Source organism: Seriola lalandi, unplaced genomic scaffold (assembly GCF_002814215.2).
Source record: "Seriola lalandi dorsalis isolate HSWRI2012SDOR001 ecotype SW California unplaced genomic scaffold, Sedor1 jcf7180002054412, whole genome shotgun sequence".
Lineage (NCBI taxonomy): Eukaryota > Metazoa > Chordata > Actinopteri > Carangiformes > Carangidae > Seriola > Seriola lalandi.
Window position 1 is genome coordinate 170,171 of NW_019524965.1, and position 21,385 is coordinate 191,555.

A 21,385-nucleotide genomic window follows, 5' to 3' on the forward strand; every position below is an offset into this window, starting at 1 on the left:
GGGGGGGCTGGCGGTGGCAAAATGACAAATACACACTGCAACATCGTCTGAATATCAAGTGCCAAAGACAAACCAGAGCCACCATTTTCCCCCCTTCAGAGAAAAGCTGTACTGCTCTGTCGGGTACAAAAAGCAATTCATATAAAGCAGTGAAGTGTGTGTGTGTGATATGGGAACATGATACTATCATGAGAAAACTGCATGTACACTCTGTAGTGCACCTGGTCCTGTATAATAGCTTCACCGTCCTTGACGCTGTATATGTGTAATACTTGGCTTTCTCACACACAAACTCACCTGGATGGTGGAAAAACAAAGATAAAAGCTGAGTTACCAGATCATAATATGCTTTTTTACTGCTCAAGGTTTTGGGCCCTTACACACCATCTTATGTGCATTTGATTCATTTCCAAAAAGCACTTCTGCCTCGATTATCAGCTTTGTAAGAAACCGATGGAGTGTTACCACTTGCGAACTTGCGTGGCTAATAAGGATATCATGATGAATAAAAAGCAGGTATGCACACAGGCAGGCTCATACGCAAACACGAACCCATCGGTGATGACTGATTACAGATCATCAAAGGGTGCCTTGAATCCCGAACGTGTTGTCCTTCCATCTCAGGAGAAGAGTCATAAAAACCTCAGCGCTTGATAATACTGCACAGTGGAAGAAAAACAATCTCATCTGCACCTCAACACTAACACGGCTGTGAATTATAACTGGAATAAAACTTTATTTTCACGGCAAAGCAATGGGTCCAAACAAACTTCCCTAAAACAGATTTTCACCGTACCTTTATGCACACAAAAAGAACACAAGGTACACACTCTACTCAAACACTGATGTAATATGCACATTGTAAATGATGGATTGGCTGAATACACACACACACACACACACACACACACACACAAAAACAACATCATCTGGTTGCATGTCGAATGCTTGAAGTGTGAACTAAAAACAATAACTTTTTAGCTAAGAAAAAGCTGAATCTGCATTACAACTATCACAAAAGTGTATTCTAGTGTGTGTGTGTGTGTGTGTGTGTGTGTGTGTGTGTGTATGTGCAAGGGTCTCACCATGGGCGTCACGGTAGTAGGCATGAGTGACACTGCGGAACCGCTCCTGTCCAGCTGTGTCCCAGATCTGCAGAGAATGAGAGAGGAAGGTAATCACTGACAAGAGAGACGATTCTATCTTTCTAATAAGTATTCTGCTTGCTCTGTCAGTTTGCTGAAGCTCATTGTCAAACCATCCATTCAATTTACTCCTGTGATAGGTAAGGATATAGGATAGGATAAGTCTGGAAAATGGAAAACAAAATAGGTGACAGGACTATTTGAATTCAGCCCTGAAAACTATGCTGTGCTTAAAGTGCATTAATTGATTTACTTGGTCACTTGGGGGCAGCGCAGCAAGCTACAGTATATTATCACCGTCAGGTTATTATGGCTATTATGGCACTTATTCTACTTACAACTCTCCTTTAGTCTCGACTGAATCCTGATGGAAAGGTCCGACCCTTTAGCTGCTAAAAGCTCCACTGTGTTCATCAGCTAGGCGCTAACTGTGTCTGTCTGCTGTTTTGTGCTGACCGTGGAGCATGAAGTGAGTTTATCAGTACTGTTTTTTTTTTGTTTTTTTTGCTGAAAACGGCAAAACACAGTTGAAGATAGTGAATCAAAGTCGCAGACTGTAAAACTAAAATAATGAGCCGAAAGTTGCTAAAATGGTCTGTAGAGCTGTGGTGAACCACAGTTAATAATTCTCTGTGGGTTCTCTCCTTTCACATTACACGTTGTAATTTGATCTATTGTTAACATACAAATATGGATTACTAGAGCTTTAAGGTCACAGCTCATATTGCATATTTATAGCATGGTTAAAAAAAACAAAAAAAGCCATTAAGTTCTGATTAACTGATGCTTAAGCCATAATTGATGAGTTTGTATTTGTCCTTTCTCATTTTTAGCTCAGTCTGGATCATGAATGAAAATCAGCTGTGGTCGATGCCATTCCTCTCATTGTCCAACAGCAGTGGAATTGGGCTAATTAAGTGCCTCTTTTTTCCCCAGCAGCCAAAACTGTTTCTCATCGCAATTTGGCTCCAATAGCAATCACATTTTCTCCTAGACCTAAAGCAGACCTGCACAAGCTGAGTCACTTAGTTTTTGCATGAACAACATTACCTTTATTTTATTTTTTTTCTAGCCTGTCACCTGTTTGGATACAGGCATTACCATTCCCTTTGCATGCCTAACCACTTTCCTCTCTCTTCCTCTGCTCTCCGAGACTTGTCAGCTCTGATGCTGGCTCTGCCTCCTGATTTCCCCCTGGGGCAAGCGTCCCCCCAGGATCCAAGTGGCAGTAATGAAGAATGGCAATTACAGGAGGAAAAATGAACTCTCTCTCTGTGTTTGTAGGCTACAGGCTGCTCTGCAAACTGACTTTAAGCCAATTAACCCCAAATGAATACATCACAGAGCAAAGGCCCACTCCACCAGCCTCCGTCAACCCCTAATTAAGATCATTAGGGATGATTCACATAATTACTTGCAGTGTTTGACAGCAATATGAAACATACAACAATGCTGAGTTGTTCTCAGTATGGGTGCCAGTTCTTAAAAAAAAAAAAAAAAAAAAAAGTGAATGAGGTGTGGAGAAGGGAAGAAAACTCAAAGCCTAATGGAAAGTATTCATGGAGATGGATAAAACCTAATTATCTTTCAGCGGCTTTTTGTCTCCAGATCATTGACTGTCCTCACAAAATAAGGCCACAGACAGGGCTTTACTTAATTATGTGCGATTAGTAAAAAAAAAAAAAAAAAAACAGGCACCAACCAGTGGCCCCTTGGGACAAAGTATAGTATGTACAAAAGAGAAAGCAAAGACATAAAGGGAAACAACATGTCTGTTTGGAAATTTGCTCCAACATTTTTGAAGTGGTGAGGACTCGCCCGCCGTGTGAGCCCGGGGGCCATCTCAGCGGCTCACAGTTTGGTTCCTGAGGTGACTGGGTAGTCAGTGTGTGGCCGTCTTATCTCTGCAATGCATTTGGTAATTTACCGCCTAGCTCTGTTGTCTGTATTATTTGAAATATGTTATTTAATTAATAATTAATAATTCTTTTTAAAAGAGAAATGCAATCTCAGAGTTGAAGTGTAATATTTATTGCTGAAAGTTTGTCTGAAGGTAAAGCTTAATACATGATACATACATGTTTTATTGAACACTTCAACAACAGCGCTGCCTCTGTGGTTCTTATATGTACAGATGTATCACCACATTTTAAATGAAAATAAATATATACATGAATATAAACAAAAATGAACAGAGGCAGTGTGGAAAATATTACATTTCCCTTTTATTTTCAATATATAATAATAAGTGTTTCCCCTTAATGTTTGTGCTTTTACTTGTGTATGTGTTTTGGGTCACCGTGAAAATGTTTTTTGTCTCAGAGAACTTGGAAGACAGGGGAGCTTGGAAACAGGATCTGACAGGCGGCCACAATGCGACAGAGGGAAGACCCTCATTCTTATTTGGTTGGCACCTTTCTTTTGATATCTATTGAAGATATCTGTTTTTGTATGACTGTCATGATAAATTAAAGCTCTTACCTGGAGCTTCACCTTGACTCCATCGATGTTCAGGACTTTATTCTGGAAATGAGAGCAAAACTTAACAAGAGACGGTGCTGAAATTCATTTTTCCAACTAGCAACAACGTTTTCAGTGTGTGGAAGGGTTAGTGTGTGTGTCTCTCTGTGTGTGTTTGTGGTCAGACACCTATCTGAACTGTCTCTTCCTCTCATCTTCCCGCCACACTCTTCTCCCCTCTCTCTATCAATATTGCATGTCTCCACCTCACTTTGGCCCCTTTTGATGAAGCCTCGCCTCTTCCCTCCAGGGGATTAACCCACTCTGCTCTCCTCACCTCCCGCCGTCTCTTCATTTCGAGGGAGACATTCCTCTGATCTCAGCTTCGATCTGCTCCACCACACAGCAGAGTGAAGCTCAGCTAAATGGATGTGCAGTTTCCCAGGTCAGAGGTTGACTCTGTCTTGAGAGCTGAGTTCACAAAGGTTCAACAACCTGTCGTCAAATTAACTTCAGTCTAAATGATGACAGGATTTGGTTTAAGTTAAAAATATGTCGACCTGCAGAGTGGAGCCATTCACGTCATTGATCGACATCAGTCATCTTCCCACGAGAGCAGTACATCTTATTGATCTACACTACACTTTTTAATGGTTCCCCTCTTTGTGGAGAGATTTAGAACAGCAGCTAATGATTTTTTTCATTGTCAATTAATCTGCATCTTTTTTCTCGATTAACTGATTCATCATTTTGTTTAGTCAGAAAATAATGAAAAATGTTCATTATATTTCCCTGATCCCAAAGTGGCGTCTTAACAATCTGTTTTGCCAACCCAAAGAGGGTTTTTTTTAATCATATATAGCAAAGAAAAGAAGCAAATATTCACTGCTGAGAAGCACAAATCAGAAAATGACTAGTGTCTTTGCTTGATCAAGACCTCAAGTCCAGGCTGGGGGGCCTTTGGGTATCCTTGTTTTTGTCCTGTCACTTTGTCAGCTGTGCTGTGACTGCTGTCTGAAGCAGCTGATCTGCCAGCTCAAACCCCCTGGACAGAAAAAAGGTAAACCCCTTGAGCCTTGAGTTCCACCCATTATAAATCAAAATGTGATTGTTTAATTCACCTGCCACTTTCTAAACAAACACATGCGGCTATGGGGCCTTCAGGCCTTCTGTCCTGGTTATGCATTCCTAACCAATGAGAGAGTCAGCTAACCTTTTCTCCACCTGGAGACAACAAATTAGAAAAATCTGATGGGATAACTATATTTTCATGGTTTTAGGACAGTAACTGTAAAAGGCTAAAATTCTGCCTAGAAGGCCCTGAGGGTCCCCCACTGGTGTAGAACGGCAGCTTTCCATATCCTTCTTGGACATCGACATCAAAACATCTTTCACCACATGCATTGCCATTTTCTATGAGCCAGTGACTGCTGCACAAAAGAGCAGGTCATGATGTTCTTCAGTGACCCACATACAGGCCTTCCCATAGAACAGCGTGGATTACTTCACCTGGTGCCACAGCAACGCTCAAAACCTCACCTTAACATGGTCTCCTCTGAGATGCTCCTGAAAACCACTGCTGACCTTCTAATGCTGAGAGCCCCGAGGAGAACCAGAGGATATTCAACTCCGACAAAATGCTAATCTCTCATCAGAGCTCTTAGAAATAGATACGGCCTTCGTTGACGTGTTGATTTACCTCTTTGTGAGTCACAAAGGAGGGATCTCATACATATTCACGGGCAAGTCGAGCTGCGAGCTAGTTTGTAATGTGCTTTGTAGTTTGTAGTGTGCTCTGATAGGAATCAGAGTCTCAACAGACTTCCTCCATGTTGTTGCTGTCACTAAAAACAACCCACAATGTGCCTGTAGGCTTCATAAATATTTAGTGACCCAGAAAAAGAGGCTCATGATTGCATCCTGGTGAGGATTTTGGGTGGTTAGCCAGGCTTGATTACGCCGATTATTATGTTGGATTTGTTAAGGAGGAAACACTTGAAATCAGCCGGAACAGGACACAACAACTCAGCTTTAATAAGCTCGGGGAGCGTGGACTGAGCAGGATAAAATGTAACTCAGCAGCTTATACACGTGAGTCTACTGTGGAAGACAGGGGGAATCAAGGTACTGTAGATTAAAGACTGTCAATCACACACAAAAACTTTCTTAAGCTTCAACCTTTTTCAAGCCGACACAGCTCTTCTCTGTGTAGTCGCAATTTGCTTACAATTTACAGAGCAGAGGCTGAGAAGCTTGCACCACTTTCAGGTCAATTTCAATCCCTGAGGTGCAGCAAACACCCTCCAAACAGAAAACATCTTCAAATACAAACTGCTCTACTTACCAGCCAGACACTGAATGTTAACCATTTAATACCCTGCCTGCCTGCCCCCCCCACCCCCAACCCCCGAAGGTACATGAGTGAGAAGGAACAGTCGGTACAGAGTGACTCAAACATCACTTCTCATGGATCATAAATTACAAATGTATGAGGAGCTTTCAGAGGGGCCCGTGAAGTGTGAGTCAATAAAACATTCATGGCAGAGGCGTGAGGCAAAGAACAGAAGCGTGATGGCCACGAAAAGGACGTGTATGACACGAACTCGCGGCGTTAGTAATTAGAAAGAGGCTGTATGATGTTGTTCCTCAATGTCTCTCCTTTAGCTCCGAAGGCCTCGGCACATGTCAGAAATCAAAGCAGTGGGGGAAATAAACGACGTAAACGAGGGCAGGGGTATACGGAGAGGCAGGGCGCGCTACTCTGCAGTCAACCCGACTCCCGGCTGTCAAGTTTCCTAAGTCATGCTGACAAAGAAGTATGCGCGCACGCTCACACACTGTACTAAAAAACATTCAGCCCCTTCACCCTCCCTGTGCGCTACAGAGTGGCACATGTTTTATCAGCTGCTCTTCAAAGAGGCTGGGTGATGATTATGATGACAGATCGCCCACTCCATATCAATTAAAAATTACTCCTCTTTCTCCCCTCCTTCCCTTCCTCTCTGTCTATCTTACACACAATTCAATCTCAGGTCCAAACAATCTTATGCAAATTTAGTAACCTGCAACTGGTGCACCTTAGTATCAAGTGGACGTGTTCTAGTTGCACTTACTGCTATGGGTTTAATGCCAGTAGCTTACAGCCTGCATTCATGACGTGTATGGCTGAGTGACGCCTATTATTGTTTTAATGTAATTTTTAAGATACTGTTGTCGTGGTCGGACACTGTGTGAAGTGGAACCTTTCTAATGTGGCATATATGCAGCAGACACCCCCACCTATGTTATTTAAGAGGCTGATTACAGATATTCCATGGTTGTTAACTTCAGACCTCTCTCCTCTCCTCTCGTTTAGTCTCGTCTCCTCTCCTCCATCCTGGATACAGCCTTGTCAGCATTTCCCAACCACAAGACACTCTTTTACAAATAGTTTCAATTAAGATGCGCTGGATATTCTCCTGGTGACAGCGATAGCCCAATAAATCACATTACACCAGACCCACAGATAATGCAACCTATAGGCACTATGGGATTCATTCATTGACTGGCTATACTTGCTGACCCTGCACATGAAGCAGAGCGGCCATAGCTCATGTGGTTACCATGATTTCAGCTGGTAATTTCAGGAGCCTTCCTGTTAATGGGCTCCCTCGCTTGGGTGACTCGGGTGAAGTTAGATACAGACTAATTGAAAGAGCACTAGGCTTTAGGGCCCCAACAACTGCACCGCTGCAAAAAATGCAGGTTGGATGATTCATTTCTATGAGACCACAGCACTGGTAGAGCAGGAGAGCTGCTGCAGAAGAACACAGAACAAAACAAACCCAGAAAATAAGATCAAATAAAATTGCAACATCATCTGGCACTGCAAAGCATTGCCTAATACGTACGTTATGCAAGAACACAATCCAGATACAATACCTTGTACCGTGTACTTTGTGGCATCACTTTTTCTGTGCCTCACTTAGCTGAATGGCACTCCACAGAGTGTAAAGCCTTAATATTTGACATCCAGGAGTCTGCTCTAAGAATCAGGTTTACTGATTTACCTGGATAACTGTGCACTTTTTTTTTTTTTTACATCAGTCCATGTTTCAGATTAAAGCTCCTTCTTGGAAAAAGCCACTGCTTTGTATTTGATCTTTTACCTGTAACCTGTAGCAACACGTTCACACCAACGCAGACACTTGCTGGGATCCAAACATGCCTTTTGGCAGTACACACACACACACACACACACACACACACACACACACACACACACACACACACACACACACACACAGCATTTTCTGATGCCGTATCACAGATCCATTATTCAGCGGAATACTGTGAGACTAAGCCTTGACCTCTCTGAAGCTCTTCCCCAGGATCTTTTCACATGCTGGCCTGATACAAATCAAAATGGCAACACAACAGTGTATGGTTGTGTTTGTTGTGACCATGTTTGGTGGTGAATAATGTGGCTGATTCACAGGACAGAGCAGGCTGTGGGGCAAGCTGTTGGCCGGAACTCCAACATCTCTTGCCTGTCCTTCGATTTTTATGACATTCTTTTCTTCAGCTTTCCTCCTCTGCCATTTAGACATGAAGATACAAACACACACACTGTACAGTTTGTTTTACACTGTCAAGAAAGCACACACACGCACACACCTGCAGTGCATGCTAACACAGCCACTACAAGCGTGGCCAAATTGAAAATGTCAATCTCCCCTCTGCCCTCCCTCTCATTTTTCTCCAAGAAACCCTTTTATTTATTTCGGTCCAGTGTCATCACAGACTTCTACAATGAATATCTGCCAACACATATGCTGCTCAGATTTATTAGTTTTTCTCAACTGTTGAGACACATTTTCTGAAATGAGAAACCACTTTCTCAAAACGACAAATCACAAAACTAACACGAAACAATGAAGACCTGCACATTCAAGGAAAAAAACTAAAACAAAACAAAAAACAGATCACAAGATTACATTGGTCACCTTTCCGTCAGGCCACTAAGGTTCGCCTATACGTCATCTGTTAGGTCAGATCTGGCCAGACAGCAAGGGAATCCATCCCTATCCACTCTGATGTCCCCGCATGTTGATTACATCTGGAGAACTGAGTGTTACGCCTGTACCGACTGTTAAAGGCACCCAGTGTATTTCTTGACCACTAGTAGTGCTATACAACAGCTTTTTGAGTGGGTGCCCGTTTTGTTTGTCTCTTGGATGCGCAAGAGGGTACAGTTAGACAAAAGGAACAAATCTGCATTAAACTGCATGTGAAAATGGGTAAATTACATTTATACAGTAAAAGAGTTTGAAATAAGTTTGTGAGATGATTTTAAAATAAACGACTTCGACATAAAAGTAAAGTCAGTGCAGAAAATTAGAAATACCACCCATTGTCTGCTTCATAAGATCAACTACCTTCAGGTTAGGCTTAGTCTCTAATATAATATTTTAAAATAAAAACGGATATCCGTTCCATCCACCTGTAATCCTTCTCATGTATCTTTTTGAAGAACAATGTCCATCTCCCCTTACTTTATGTCTCTTTGCCATCTCTACCTCTCATCAGCTTCATCTTGCAATGCCCCCATATTCCAACAATCACTTCCCTCATGGTTAAATATTCATAATGCTCCTCGGGGCTCGCCTCTCTAGATCCCTGTGACATTAGGGCAGCAGGTGGCAAAGCTGCTTTTCATTAATTACAAACATCTCCCTAGGCAGAAGTTAACCCCCACCCAGTGCTTGCACACTGCACACTCCTACACAAGTTCACATGTGCGCACATACACAAACATGGCATTCAAGCGTAGCTGAATGCTTGAAAACTTTTAATTCAGTAAGGGCCAGTGCTTGTATATCACCACACCCCTAATTATAGAACTACACACAACAGGACAATCAGACACAAGTAAAATGGCTCAGTTCACATCTTCATACAGCACATGTATTGAGTTTCTGCTGTTTTGTGTGTCCAACTCGCTCATTGTAGCTCCTATTTCATCTTAATTCAATTCATTGTTCAAGCAGAAAAAAAACATTACTGCCACTTGCTGGCATGATGACGCCTGGCACTTTAATTGCACCCACTCAGAGAAGGCAGGCGGTCAGACAGGCTGGCAGGCAGGAGAGTGGATAATGGAGAAATCAGTCAGCCATCCTTCCACTCACAAAAAACATATAGAAGCTGGAAACAAGTGAAAGACAGATGAATAAAGACCATTATGATTGAGGAGATGGACTGTCAGTGACTTCCACAATGACAGAGCAGCAGCTTGATTTTTGTGAGTGGGTCCGTTATCATCATCATCATCATCATCTCACATGCCAGACCTGCCTGTCTCCCTGCTGTCGCATTTTCCATCTCCTTTCATTACTTGCTCTCTAGAATGAGCATAACAGACACTTCCAGACCCATAGCATGATTTTTCTGTGGGTTTTAATTTTTCAAATCCTTCTTAAAAGCAAATTTAAATACTTAAAGCTGCAGTATGTAACTTTAAAAAAAAAAAAAAATCTAATATCTTTAATTGAAATATGCTCCAAAACATGGATGTAACGAGGTGCTGTCAAAGGGACTCAATGAACAGCTGTCAATCAATGAACACACTTCTGTTCTACTAGGCTTCAAGCTGGTATTAGTTTCTGGAAGACGTCATTATGGCCGACTTGCAGGTGAAGAAGCACTAGCTTGATTTCCTGATCTTGTATATTGCAATTTAAATAAAGTGAAATCACTTTTTTCTGCTGTTCAGTGAGGGTGCTCAGTGCTAAGGGTCAGATGTTCTGATGCAGCCTTACTCCTGTATTAGTTTTGAAGTTATCATGCAGTGTTTACATCATGAGTTAACATGAATTATTTACTGAATTTAAGAGGTTCAGTTCTTTAAGCCCCTAAAATATCAGCCCTAAACCCTCTGCAACGGAAACAAAGTGCTGGATCACTGGATGGGACTGGTGGGAGGGACTCAAAACACACAACTCCAGGAGCGTCCTTCAACTTGTCAAATCAACAAGCTTGACCACGTTGCGTCTGTCATCAGCCTGACTCCTGCTGATCTACAATGTCAATTCAACCCTGAGTCCAGATCTGTTGGGGGTTTCTTCACTGTTAAATGGGAGTTTTCCCTCTCAATTGTTGCCAAGTGCTTGGTCATGATAGGAACTGTCGGATTTCTTTCTATAATATTGTAAGGTCGTGACCTTACTCTCTAAAGAGCTTTGAGATGATGTATCTTATGATTTGCTGCTATACATTTACATGTACTCATTTGGTAGAAGTTTTTATCCCAAGCGTCTTACATGTGAGATATGTAAACAAAATTGAATTGCATTGAATTGAATTTAAAAAAGCTGCACTACTGTGTTTTTGCACAAGATGAAAATCACCCACTGGGCGGCAAAATAGGAAAAAGCAAATAAGTAAGTAAGTATGTAAATCCACTCGTACCAAAGTGCATCTACTTTTTGTCTCCAACTGAGTGGCGGTAATTGCGTGATGACTAATATCCACTTGTTGCATGAGTCAGGCTCTCAGAAACATGCTGTCTGAAGAGGATGACCTCATGTTCCTCTGAACAAAGATTTTCAACCATTACACAGACCCTTCAAAATGCAGTGTATTTATGATAATGTGTTCTAAAAAGTCTCAGCTATGATGTTTGTGCACTTGAAACAGAAGTCAAAAGCAATCTACATTGAGTGTTTGTGGGTGTATAATGTATACACTAACACACACAAATACACACATACATATACACACACACACACACACACACACACACACACACACACACACATACATACATGTTGAATCTTTTCCAGTCAAAGATGAAAGTAAACGGAAAATGATTCATATTACGCTTGTCCTCATTTAATTTATTTCAGAGTGCCTTCGCTGAGGATGGACTTGATCATGAGTCAATGTTGGATAGGATGATGGTTCAGCCTGTATGAGGGTGTCTGTGTATGTATGTGCATACTGTGTGTGTGTGTGTGTGTGTGTGTGTGTGTGTGTGTGTGTGTGTGTGTGTGTGTGTGTGTGTGTGAGAGTCATATTTGGTGAGTTCCACAACAGGGCTGCAACTAACAATTACTTTTATTAATTCATTCTTGATGAATTGATTAATCATCTGGTCTATGGTAAATCAGAAAAGAGTGGCAGAGATCATAAAAGTAAAAGTTCTTAATATGCAAAATTCACCTCTGCCAGTGTTATATTACTATATATTATAATCTTGGATTAGGTCATTCTAATGTTGTAGCTGGTCAGAGCTGAGCCAATTATAACCATTTTATACTGTTGGATAGTTTACTCTAACAATTTATAATATTTTCTATGAACTAATCGTCATGTTTTAGTGTAAAATCGTAATCAACAAAGTAACTAATAACTATGTGGTAGGTGTTTAAAAAGTACGTCTGAGTTTTAACTAGTATGAAATGAAAATACTTAAGTAAAGCAAAGCTATTTAAGTACCATACTTGAGTAAATGTACTTTCCACCACTGCAATTCACTATTATGTAATTTGTGAACCTGGAACAATCAGTTTTTTGTCATTTTCCTTGAAAAAATTACTACACAGTGAATGAAAATAGTTACAGATCTTCTCTTTATCATCATCATTGATTAACTGACTCATTGCAGCTCTATTCCACACATGAACACGTCAGTTCAGTTACCAGCAGGAAATAGACACATACTGTAACAAGAGCTGCGGACCCATATCTCCCCTGGTCCATAAACAGTTGTCACATCTGTTGAGCATTGTTATCAGTGTGAGATTGTATACTGTATACTGTATGTGCATGTGTGTGTGTATTTATCACCACTGAATGTGTCACTGAATGGAAACCACACCGGTATGTCACTTCATGATTTAACACAAACAAGATGTTCAAAAAGAAGAAATAACGTCTCTTCCTCTTCCTTGTCCCACTGTGGGCTCAGCTGAGATCCATGAATTGACTAGCCAACACGTTTTCAGGTCATTTACCTACTAAGCTGTTATCAGTGCTATTGACCATATGATGAGGGCACAGTCCTCCAGTGCAACCGTGAAGCACTGTTTACTGGAGGTTGACCAGACCCAATAAAATACAACCTTCATGATGAATTACAGGTCCTAGGTAGGATGATTGGCTCGGCATTATGGGGGTCATAGGTCAGGAAGGAAGTCAATATTTACGGCTTCAATTTCCGGTGGTATGACAAAGGACATCAGCAATCTCCGAGCAATATGGAGACATGGCAGCGAACATGGTTGTTTGTTGCCTTTTGGAACATTGAATGCATCACTTCTTTTGTAGGTTTTCTGAAGGAAATTGTGTAAAAAGGAAAATGTGAACTGGGTATTAAAGCCATGCCAACCCTGGATTTTTGAGGTTGATACCAATATTGATATTGATCAATATTGACCTATTTTATCCATACAGTAGATATAAAACACATTACATAAAATTTTTTTACTGGGCTCCTTTAAACTTGGTTATTAAAGAGTCGTGACAAAGATATGTGCAGAGCAGGAAATTTTATGACTGCCGTCTTTAACTATATAACTATAACTTTTAACGATAAACAACAACAACAACATAGGACTCTGAGAGAATGTGATGGAGGTTTTTCATTTTATAGACAAGGCAATTAACTGATTATGAAAATAGTAGTTGCAGTCCTATTATCTAGCTGTGATGAGCTAAAATCTGGCATTAATAGCAGCCCTGCTTATATATCGGTTGGGCTATAAATACTGTAGGTTGAATTACTAGAGTCTAATAACTGCAGAGCCACTGTTGGACCAAATGCAAAATTCACAGAGACTCCAATATCATTAGACAAGGGAGTCTATTGCCTGTCTCCACTGTGGCAAAGGATCCAAGTAAATGCGATACATAGAAAAAGCCTGTTACTTTCCTTTAACGTGACTGGGTTCATCATCATAGCCTGAAATATGCAGGGATATTCTGAACCCTTTCCTCTCCTCATTATATTTTCAAAGACATGCAGCAGATGTGTTATTGTTGTAAGCTTGTAATGGTCTCCGACTGTGGTTTTTAGAATAAAAGATTTACATCTGATTGATTGGGCAGGTATTAGACACATATGCAATTATAATGTTTCTGTAACTGATATAATGTAGAAAAAGAAATGGAGATTTGTTTCTCATTATTATACAAAACACTAAATAAGTGCAGTCAGAGCAGATCCCTTCTTGGTTGTAAAAGCAAATCCTCTGATCAGCATTATTTGGCTTTGAACCTGGTTAATTAGGATGAGAGTGAGCATATTTCCCATGTTGTGTTACCCCAGGGTGACAGAGGGTGAAGGTCCAACATCTGTACATTTATTTTTAATCCATCTTTCAAACTAATAGCTGCAAAATTCTCCAATGCAGGAGCTGAGTGCCGACATGCATCCCCCCTTCAAGTTATCTTAAAATCAGACGCCTCAAAGGTTGAGTGAAATTTTTGCTGTTGCCTGATTCATAGCCCCCACCCCCACATACATACTAAGTACGCCCAAAAATAACATCAGAGGGAAGTGAAATCGGAATCAATGGGACTGTCTCCTATGTGTGAAACTCGCTTCTTCTGTGCTTTAAAATTCAAACTTGATTTTACTCATAGCCCAACTTCATCAACGAGGTGTGAAACCTCTGGCCCGACTTGTGACACACATGGGTCAGAGTGTCAATGGTGTAAATGGAAACATGAAGGGTGACCTTCCTGGTGAAGGAGGGTCTTACAGAGCAAGTCTAGACAAATGAGAAGGATAAGAATAAATGGACATTTCAGATTATTTTGTACTAAATCTTACTGAAATTATTCTATATTCAGTGGCTTTCTGTACTTTTATTCTTCTCTTCATTTGGTCTATCTCCCTTCATTATTTTGGTTTTAATCAAGGTATTAACCATTTCATTATTAGATATTAAGAAAAAAACAAAACACCATCTCTGAGGCGCAGTTCGGCTTCAAGAGGTGCAGTATAATGTTTACCATATTCACTGTCTGACTTTAGCATGTCGGCATGCTAATATTGGCAAATTAGCATTCTTACATGGATTTTATTAATTTGAAAGTACATGTTCAAATACCATTTTGGAAAAGCCAGGGATCACCAAAGTTACTAGGATTCCTCCTCTGAGGATCTTAAATGTCTGTGCTAAACTCAATGGCAATCCAAGCATTGTGAAAAATAACACACCTCAACCCAGCCTGAAACTGATATACGAAGCACAGTTGCAGGTTTTCAGGTTCTCTCCTGTCACCTATTACTCAGTGATAAACGCAAGTCCATCCATTGTAGCTGTATCTCACAACAACGCCTTCCCTGATGTAGCACCGCAAAGGTTAATCATTAAGATAAAGGTCTTGTGTAAAATACACACTACAAACAGGGTGATATGAATTAGTATGCCAGGTGTGATCCATGTCTCTTAAACCTGTCGGGGGCATTTTATGGACCACTCCTAGACAGAGTACACTAAGTAAATCATTGGAGAAGGGAGACAGTGCTGTGATGATTCATCTCCTCTGTGCTGCAAGTTGGCCCGTGGGAACTGACTTCATTCCCAGAACGTAACATATAATAATAATAATATTTCTATATCCTCAGGAGACTAATTGTTTGTGATTACCTCATTGGGAAATTTTAAACATTGTGCTGCACATCACATGTTAATATGCGTTAAGTTACTTCAGTCACAAATCAGGCGGAAGCAGGGGAGGAACTGTCCCTGAGGTCAAGGCTTGTCATGCATCTCAGAGAGGGTGTCACAACGTTTGACTAAAAAAAAACAATGTCAACCTCATGGTGACGGTAGAGGAAAAATCAGGGGAATCAACAAAGTCCTCAGGATACACCCTCTGGGAACCTGAATGTCTGTTCCAAATTTTGTGCCCAAAACATCATGTAAATGCTGAAATATTTTACAAGTGAAAACTTTGGTGTACTGGAGGCACTAGAAGAAAGGTCAAGGCACCACCAGAGTCCATCCAGCAGTTGTTGAGATATTTGAGTCTGGATCACAGTGGTGGATCGACCAACCAACAGACTGACACTGTCATGCCTTGAGACTAAAAAGTTTGATGTTTCACCCTCACAGGCACTAAGTCTAACGAGCAACGTTGTTTTAGGGTGCAGGGAGGTGGTTGCATAAGAGGTCTGTCACTCTGGGCGCAGTAGACATAACTGACAGCTGGGTGCAGCTCCCGTGTCTCTCAGCAGAGGTGAGAAGTGCTGCCCTTCTCCCCACCACTGCATTTACGTCATCCATGGAGACTGAAGGATTACTTCTCTCTGGTGTCATGAGGTGAGGTAGATTGTGAGGAGGAAAAGATGAGGAAAGGTTGTTTTTTCACCATGTTGGAAGGGAGAGGAAGGTTGTTGGAGTAAAACTGTTAATTGGCTCCCCTCTGAGCATCTTTGCTTTCCTCCTTCTCCCTGAAATGACTTCTTCCCCTTCTTTCTTTCCCTGATAATGGTTCTCTTTTTGACTCTCATGGAATTAGTTTTTTGAGCTTTAAGACATTTTGATTGCAGTGATGGAGGCAGAATCCTTCCTCAAGCTGACAGTATTGTCTTTTAGTGAGTAACATTCGGGGGACTCATCATGTTTGTAGCTAGAGATAAATTCACTGACTTCCCTGCAGGTATGTCTAACTGTGGGGTTTAGTTGAAAGCGAGAAAAATGGTTTGCCCTCAGGCTACAACATTTAAAAGAATAAACAATACAACACACATTATTTTTAGTGAGAATATGCCAAATGCAAAAGAGCATGCCAGGGGAAAGAAAAATGAAGCAAATTTAAAGTATGATGGATGGGAACAATTACAGTATGGGAAACTGATACAGGGACATCAGTGTGCAATTGCAGCAGACTGAGACAGACTGGATGTCATGTCAAATATTATAAGAGTTTGGTTACAGATAGGTAGACTTGGTAGCCTCATACACTATACACACATTTTGTGGAACCCCAGTCTGGAGGACATGTTCAGCACCAAGGACAGCTCCCACCATGGAGATTACTGTGTTGTTTGCCCACCTGTGGAAGGTGTAGACGTGACAAAGCTGTCTATAGTAAAGTATAGCACACACATAGGGCCTACAGCACATATATTCCATAAAAAGGACAAGTGTGGCGATATTTTGTTTCTGCCAAAAAAATGCCATCAAAAGTCCAAAACCAGCAGATCCCACCAAGTACTGCTTGTGTATCCAAAGCCTGACATAGCTTATTTCTCTGAGCCATAGATCTTCATTCAAGTCCAAAAACTATCAAGGACATATAAATGAGCCACACTGGGTGACATCTTCATTAACAATTACTATATATAATATACATATAATCAATTATTCTACATATTTTCCTTATTTTTGTGTTTCACTCACACATCCTGATGCTGTAAATACTCATTAGAGTACCAAATGTGTATTAATCCACAGCTGAAAATAGTCCACAACAAAAGCAATATTCATGCCCGTGTGAGTAATGTTTGCTAAGAACTACAATACCTTGATGTTTTCAAAAACGTATTCGCTTTTAAAAAAATGAAATTTTTAACAACTTAGAGTATAAAGGATTTCTTCCTAGTATTTATTCAGTATGAATCAGTGGGCATGGGTCACAGACAGGGTGGGGGAGTTGGAAAGTATTGAGAGAATGACTAATGCATTGTTTTGGTCAGAAGAAAAAATACTGAATAGCACTATGCTTCTTAATAATTATCCTAGACCCAGCAAAGAAGGGCATTACAGCTTCCATCTTGGTCTCAGACTAATGGGAAAAGTAATGAATGTAAAATTACTGTGTCTAACTACTGTCTGGTGGCAACACAAGGCTTGAATATGTGCTCTGTATGTCTTTCTTTATTTGGCAACTGTGGAATAGTTTTGATGTTTTGATTGGTTTTTATAGATATAAATGTTTAATTCACTTTTAACTTAGATTGCTTCTCATATTTTGATGAGTTTAATGGCTAATGTGTCCAATTAAATTAAGCAAGTAAGTCTAAGAAAAAAGGAGTAACTGTGCAGTTTGTCTCATTCTGTTTGAGTTTTTATCTGAAAAATGAATCTGTGCCCTGCAGAGCCTGGCCGGGATATAAAGGACAAGCTTAGAGTCTTTTAACAGGTAAATGCTGATTTCCCTTCAGAAAGTCCTGCAGAGATACTTCTGATTTATTTTATAAAAGAGACTAGAGTTTCCATAGACATGGCGAGAAACTGTATCCCTTCGAGCATGAAGACCTACACGTGGCACAAGGTGATTAGATGTGTTCGTTTAAGTGCAAATAGAGACGGAGAAAGTAGAATAGAAAATGTCATGAGATTTGTGTGAGATGCGTGTTGCAAAACTGTATTTCAAATACACATTAAACAGCAAGCTAGAGGGTGAAGAACACATCAGAGGTCCTTTTCACTCAGAAAGCAGAAAAAAAACATGTCTGAGCAGCAGGAGTCATTTACACCTGGCTGATGCCTATTACCTTCTGCTTATGACCTCCTGATTGAAGCAAAGAAGAAAAAACCAGCGCTCTCAGTCTTGCAAGCTCAGGACTTCATGAGCCACACAATCGCACACAAAGACAAGCCCTGCTCTCCGGTCAATCCCAGTCACCTGCCCATCAGTTAGGACCTGTATTACCATGGCAACAGATGATCTGGACATGCTGCATCATGCAACTGCACTGTATTCTCTGATTTTCTTAAGCCATACCTGGTATAAGGGAAAAACCTGAAAGGGTAGAAAGGGTATCTAATAAAATGAGAAAGGTTGTATTGCTATGTGAATTGACCTTAAAGAAGAACTCCACTGATTTTACACATCAAAGTCTGCTCACAGCTCCCAGGCTGCACTGCTGCAAGGATATATATGAAGCCTTTTCTGGCTTCAGAGGGACTGATGTGAAATCGCTTTGAAACTATTCATTTCAGTTACATGTTTTAACAACACCTTATGCAATAAAGTTTCTGTAAACTCACTTAAATAAAAACACAACACTGCTTCATCTATTTTCATTTTCTTGCATGAATGAGCCAGAGAAGTAGACATATTATTATGATAAGAAACACACATTAATTGAACATTAAGCAGCGCTTTAATGTATGCTTCACTAAAGAGTGATCAAGATGAAATCATATCCAGTTAACCTGATTTAGCCTATGTAGATTTACCATAAACCTGTATAGAATCAGTTCTGTTTCCTATTAGTGCTTGGCAGTAATTATCTGTAAATGAAAATCAATGAAAAATATATTCTACCAAGCTACATGGAATTAATATGATTACATTCTTGTCCGTCTTTGTCTGTGAATTTAACGCACTTTACAGTGAGATTTTTATAACTCAAATGCAATCATAGTTCTGACTCCCTGTATTTTAAGCCTAACAAGGCTCCAGTGCAGCTCTGTAATCCTGAGAACATGCTGAGGTTTAAATGAGATGAGACTACAATAAACAAGAGGGGGAAGAAAACAGAGCATCTCGCTGCAGCTTTGAAGTGGGAACCGGATCAAATCCCCGTACGAAGCAAATTGCCTTTCTTTCCCACCAACTAAAAGGGATCAAAACTGTCTTTCCTAAAAATAACGATTACTCCCCATCTATCTGTGTCTCTGTGGATCTTCCATGGGAAGACAAACACCAAGGACCTTCATGTTTTCCTACTCAAAAAAGCCTGATCTCGCAACTTCTCAAACAAACATACTATTTATGCCATTTGTGCAGTTGCATAAAAAGGGTAACTTTACATGTATGTATTCATTGACTGTATCAAATTTGTTTGTGAGAGTGTGATTGTGGTGATTTGGTTCCTTGTGTAGACTGTATTGCAAAATGTAAAATAAAAAATTGAAATATTAATATGGGAAAAAAAAGAGCCATTTACTCTTCTAATTAACAGATCATCTACAGTATGACTAAAGAAGGATCTTCATGGATTTGGGGAGGTCTATTTCACTTGTACCAAAACTGAACCGTTTAACAAGAAACCATGCAGGAGAGAACGGGAGCCTTGAGGATGATAATGAAATTATTCATGTCACACAGCTCTGTGCCACACTGCAATTAAATAATAAGTCAATATGAGAGAAGAGCCGACTAAGCACTAAACTTTATGGGTTTTGTACTTTCGTCTCCATTAGTAGCAAATGCAGCGGACAGAGATAGCTGATGAAGGTCTCTGCTTTGGTTAGATAGGCCTAAATGTACGTTAGAGCTACAGACACTCTGTTATAAGAGATGTTACATAAGTAAATAAATCAACCGCTCATCCACCCACAAACTCTTCCAACCCACACACACACAGCTATAGAATGGTTGGATACTTTAGTTAAACACACAGTGGCAGCTCATGCGAGTTTGTCTCTCATGGGTATAAAGGATCTAATGTTGCACTTATGCTTTATGTAATAGTGTCAACTTTGGAACTTTAAAAAGCTTTTAAAAATAAGTAAATTTATCATGATGTGTGGAGAAACAAGTCAAGGTAAACTTGCATGTAGAGTTTGCATTGTCCTAATAAAGATTGGTGGAGGAGCAGTAGAATACATCCTTTCAGTGAGTGACTGGATCCGTGCACGCCGCATCATCTCTGTTAACACCGTAGATTAAGTTTGACTACACTCATCAACATAAACTACTGAGATTTCTGAAAGTCAAACAAAACAAAAAAAAAACCCAATAAGACTTAAACACAGGATACAACAGAACCACAGAGTACTGCACAGATTTTACACATCAGAGTCTGTCTACAGGTGTTGGGAAGGGCTACTGCGTATCTGAAAAAAAAAGTTGCGTAAAGCCTTTTGTGGCTCCAGAGGGAAATGTGCAAAGTCTGATACATTGCCTCAAGTGATGTCACACAAGACTTGGTTGGATCTGAAAACAACAAGTTTGAAAATGAAAAAAAAAAAAAAAAATCTGGAGGTGTGAAGCTACAAAGATGTGAGCTTGCCAGACCTCTGTAGCCCACTCCTCATGTCTGCTTGAGGCTAGCGACATTAACTGCTATGAGCTCAGCACACCTGAATCTCTGACCGAACTGTTGGCGGATGAGTTGCATTGTGGGTACTGTGGGCCCAAGGTTTTGAGAATAAATTATATTTAAAAAAAAAAATAAGATACTTTGAAACCTTTTTAAAACACAAAAGCAGAGTTTTCGGCAGGACTCTCATATTAGATCATACTGCGTATATTGTAAAATATATCTGATAAGATACATGAAAAAATACATTAACTACTGTGCAATGGTGTTTGTGTGTCTGTGTATTCTTGCATGTACATGTGCCAGTGAGTGTAAGGGGATTTAACTTATTTCAAACTGACAATGAGTAAGAGGAAACAACTGGCTACCAGATGAAACAGCACAGATAAGGCCTGAGCTGACCCTGCACTTGAGGTCACTATAGAGCTGGAAGGAGGCAACTTTCTCTTTTCCCTGCCTTAGTGGTCGCCTGTGTGACCGCCTGTCTGTGTGTCTGTCTGTCTGTATGCCTGCCTGCCTGCCACAGACACACGTGAGTGTGATCATTAGAGAAGTTGGACATAGTTTTTTTTTTCCTGCTGCCCATGTGGAACCACAAAACTGGCACATGAGAGACACTGTGATCACCCAGGGAGCCAAAAAAACTAAAGCATGTCAAACTAATTTAAGAAATCAATATCCTATCTTGTGAAACTTCTAACACAGGAAATACTTAAAGCTCTGGAGAATAAAAAGACACTGAAGAGCTTAAGAAAAAATCCCACTAGTACTTACAGCCCGGGGGGGG

The 21,385-nt window shown here is 40.4% G+C and overlaps 1 protein-coding gene across 2 annotated transcripts in view; it reads right to left on the reverse strand.

Annotated features, from left to right (window-relative positions):
• The window catches only part of LOC111657776 (ras-related protein Rab-26-like), a 51,039-nt gene that overhangs the window by 26,866 nt on the left and 2,788 nt on the right, over window positions 1–21,385 (reverse strand). For both annotated transcript variants that reach the window (XM_023410087.2, XM_023410086.2), the window contains 2 exons: window positions 3,627–3,668; window positions 1,086–1,152 (listed from right to left, as the gene is read on the reverse strand). In XM_023410087.2, coding sequence (XP_023265855.1) covers window positions 1,086–1,152; window positions 3,627–3,668 — 109 coding nt within the window. The remainder of the gene's footprint in view (window positions 1–1,085; window positions 1,153–3,626; window positions 3,669–21,385) is intronic.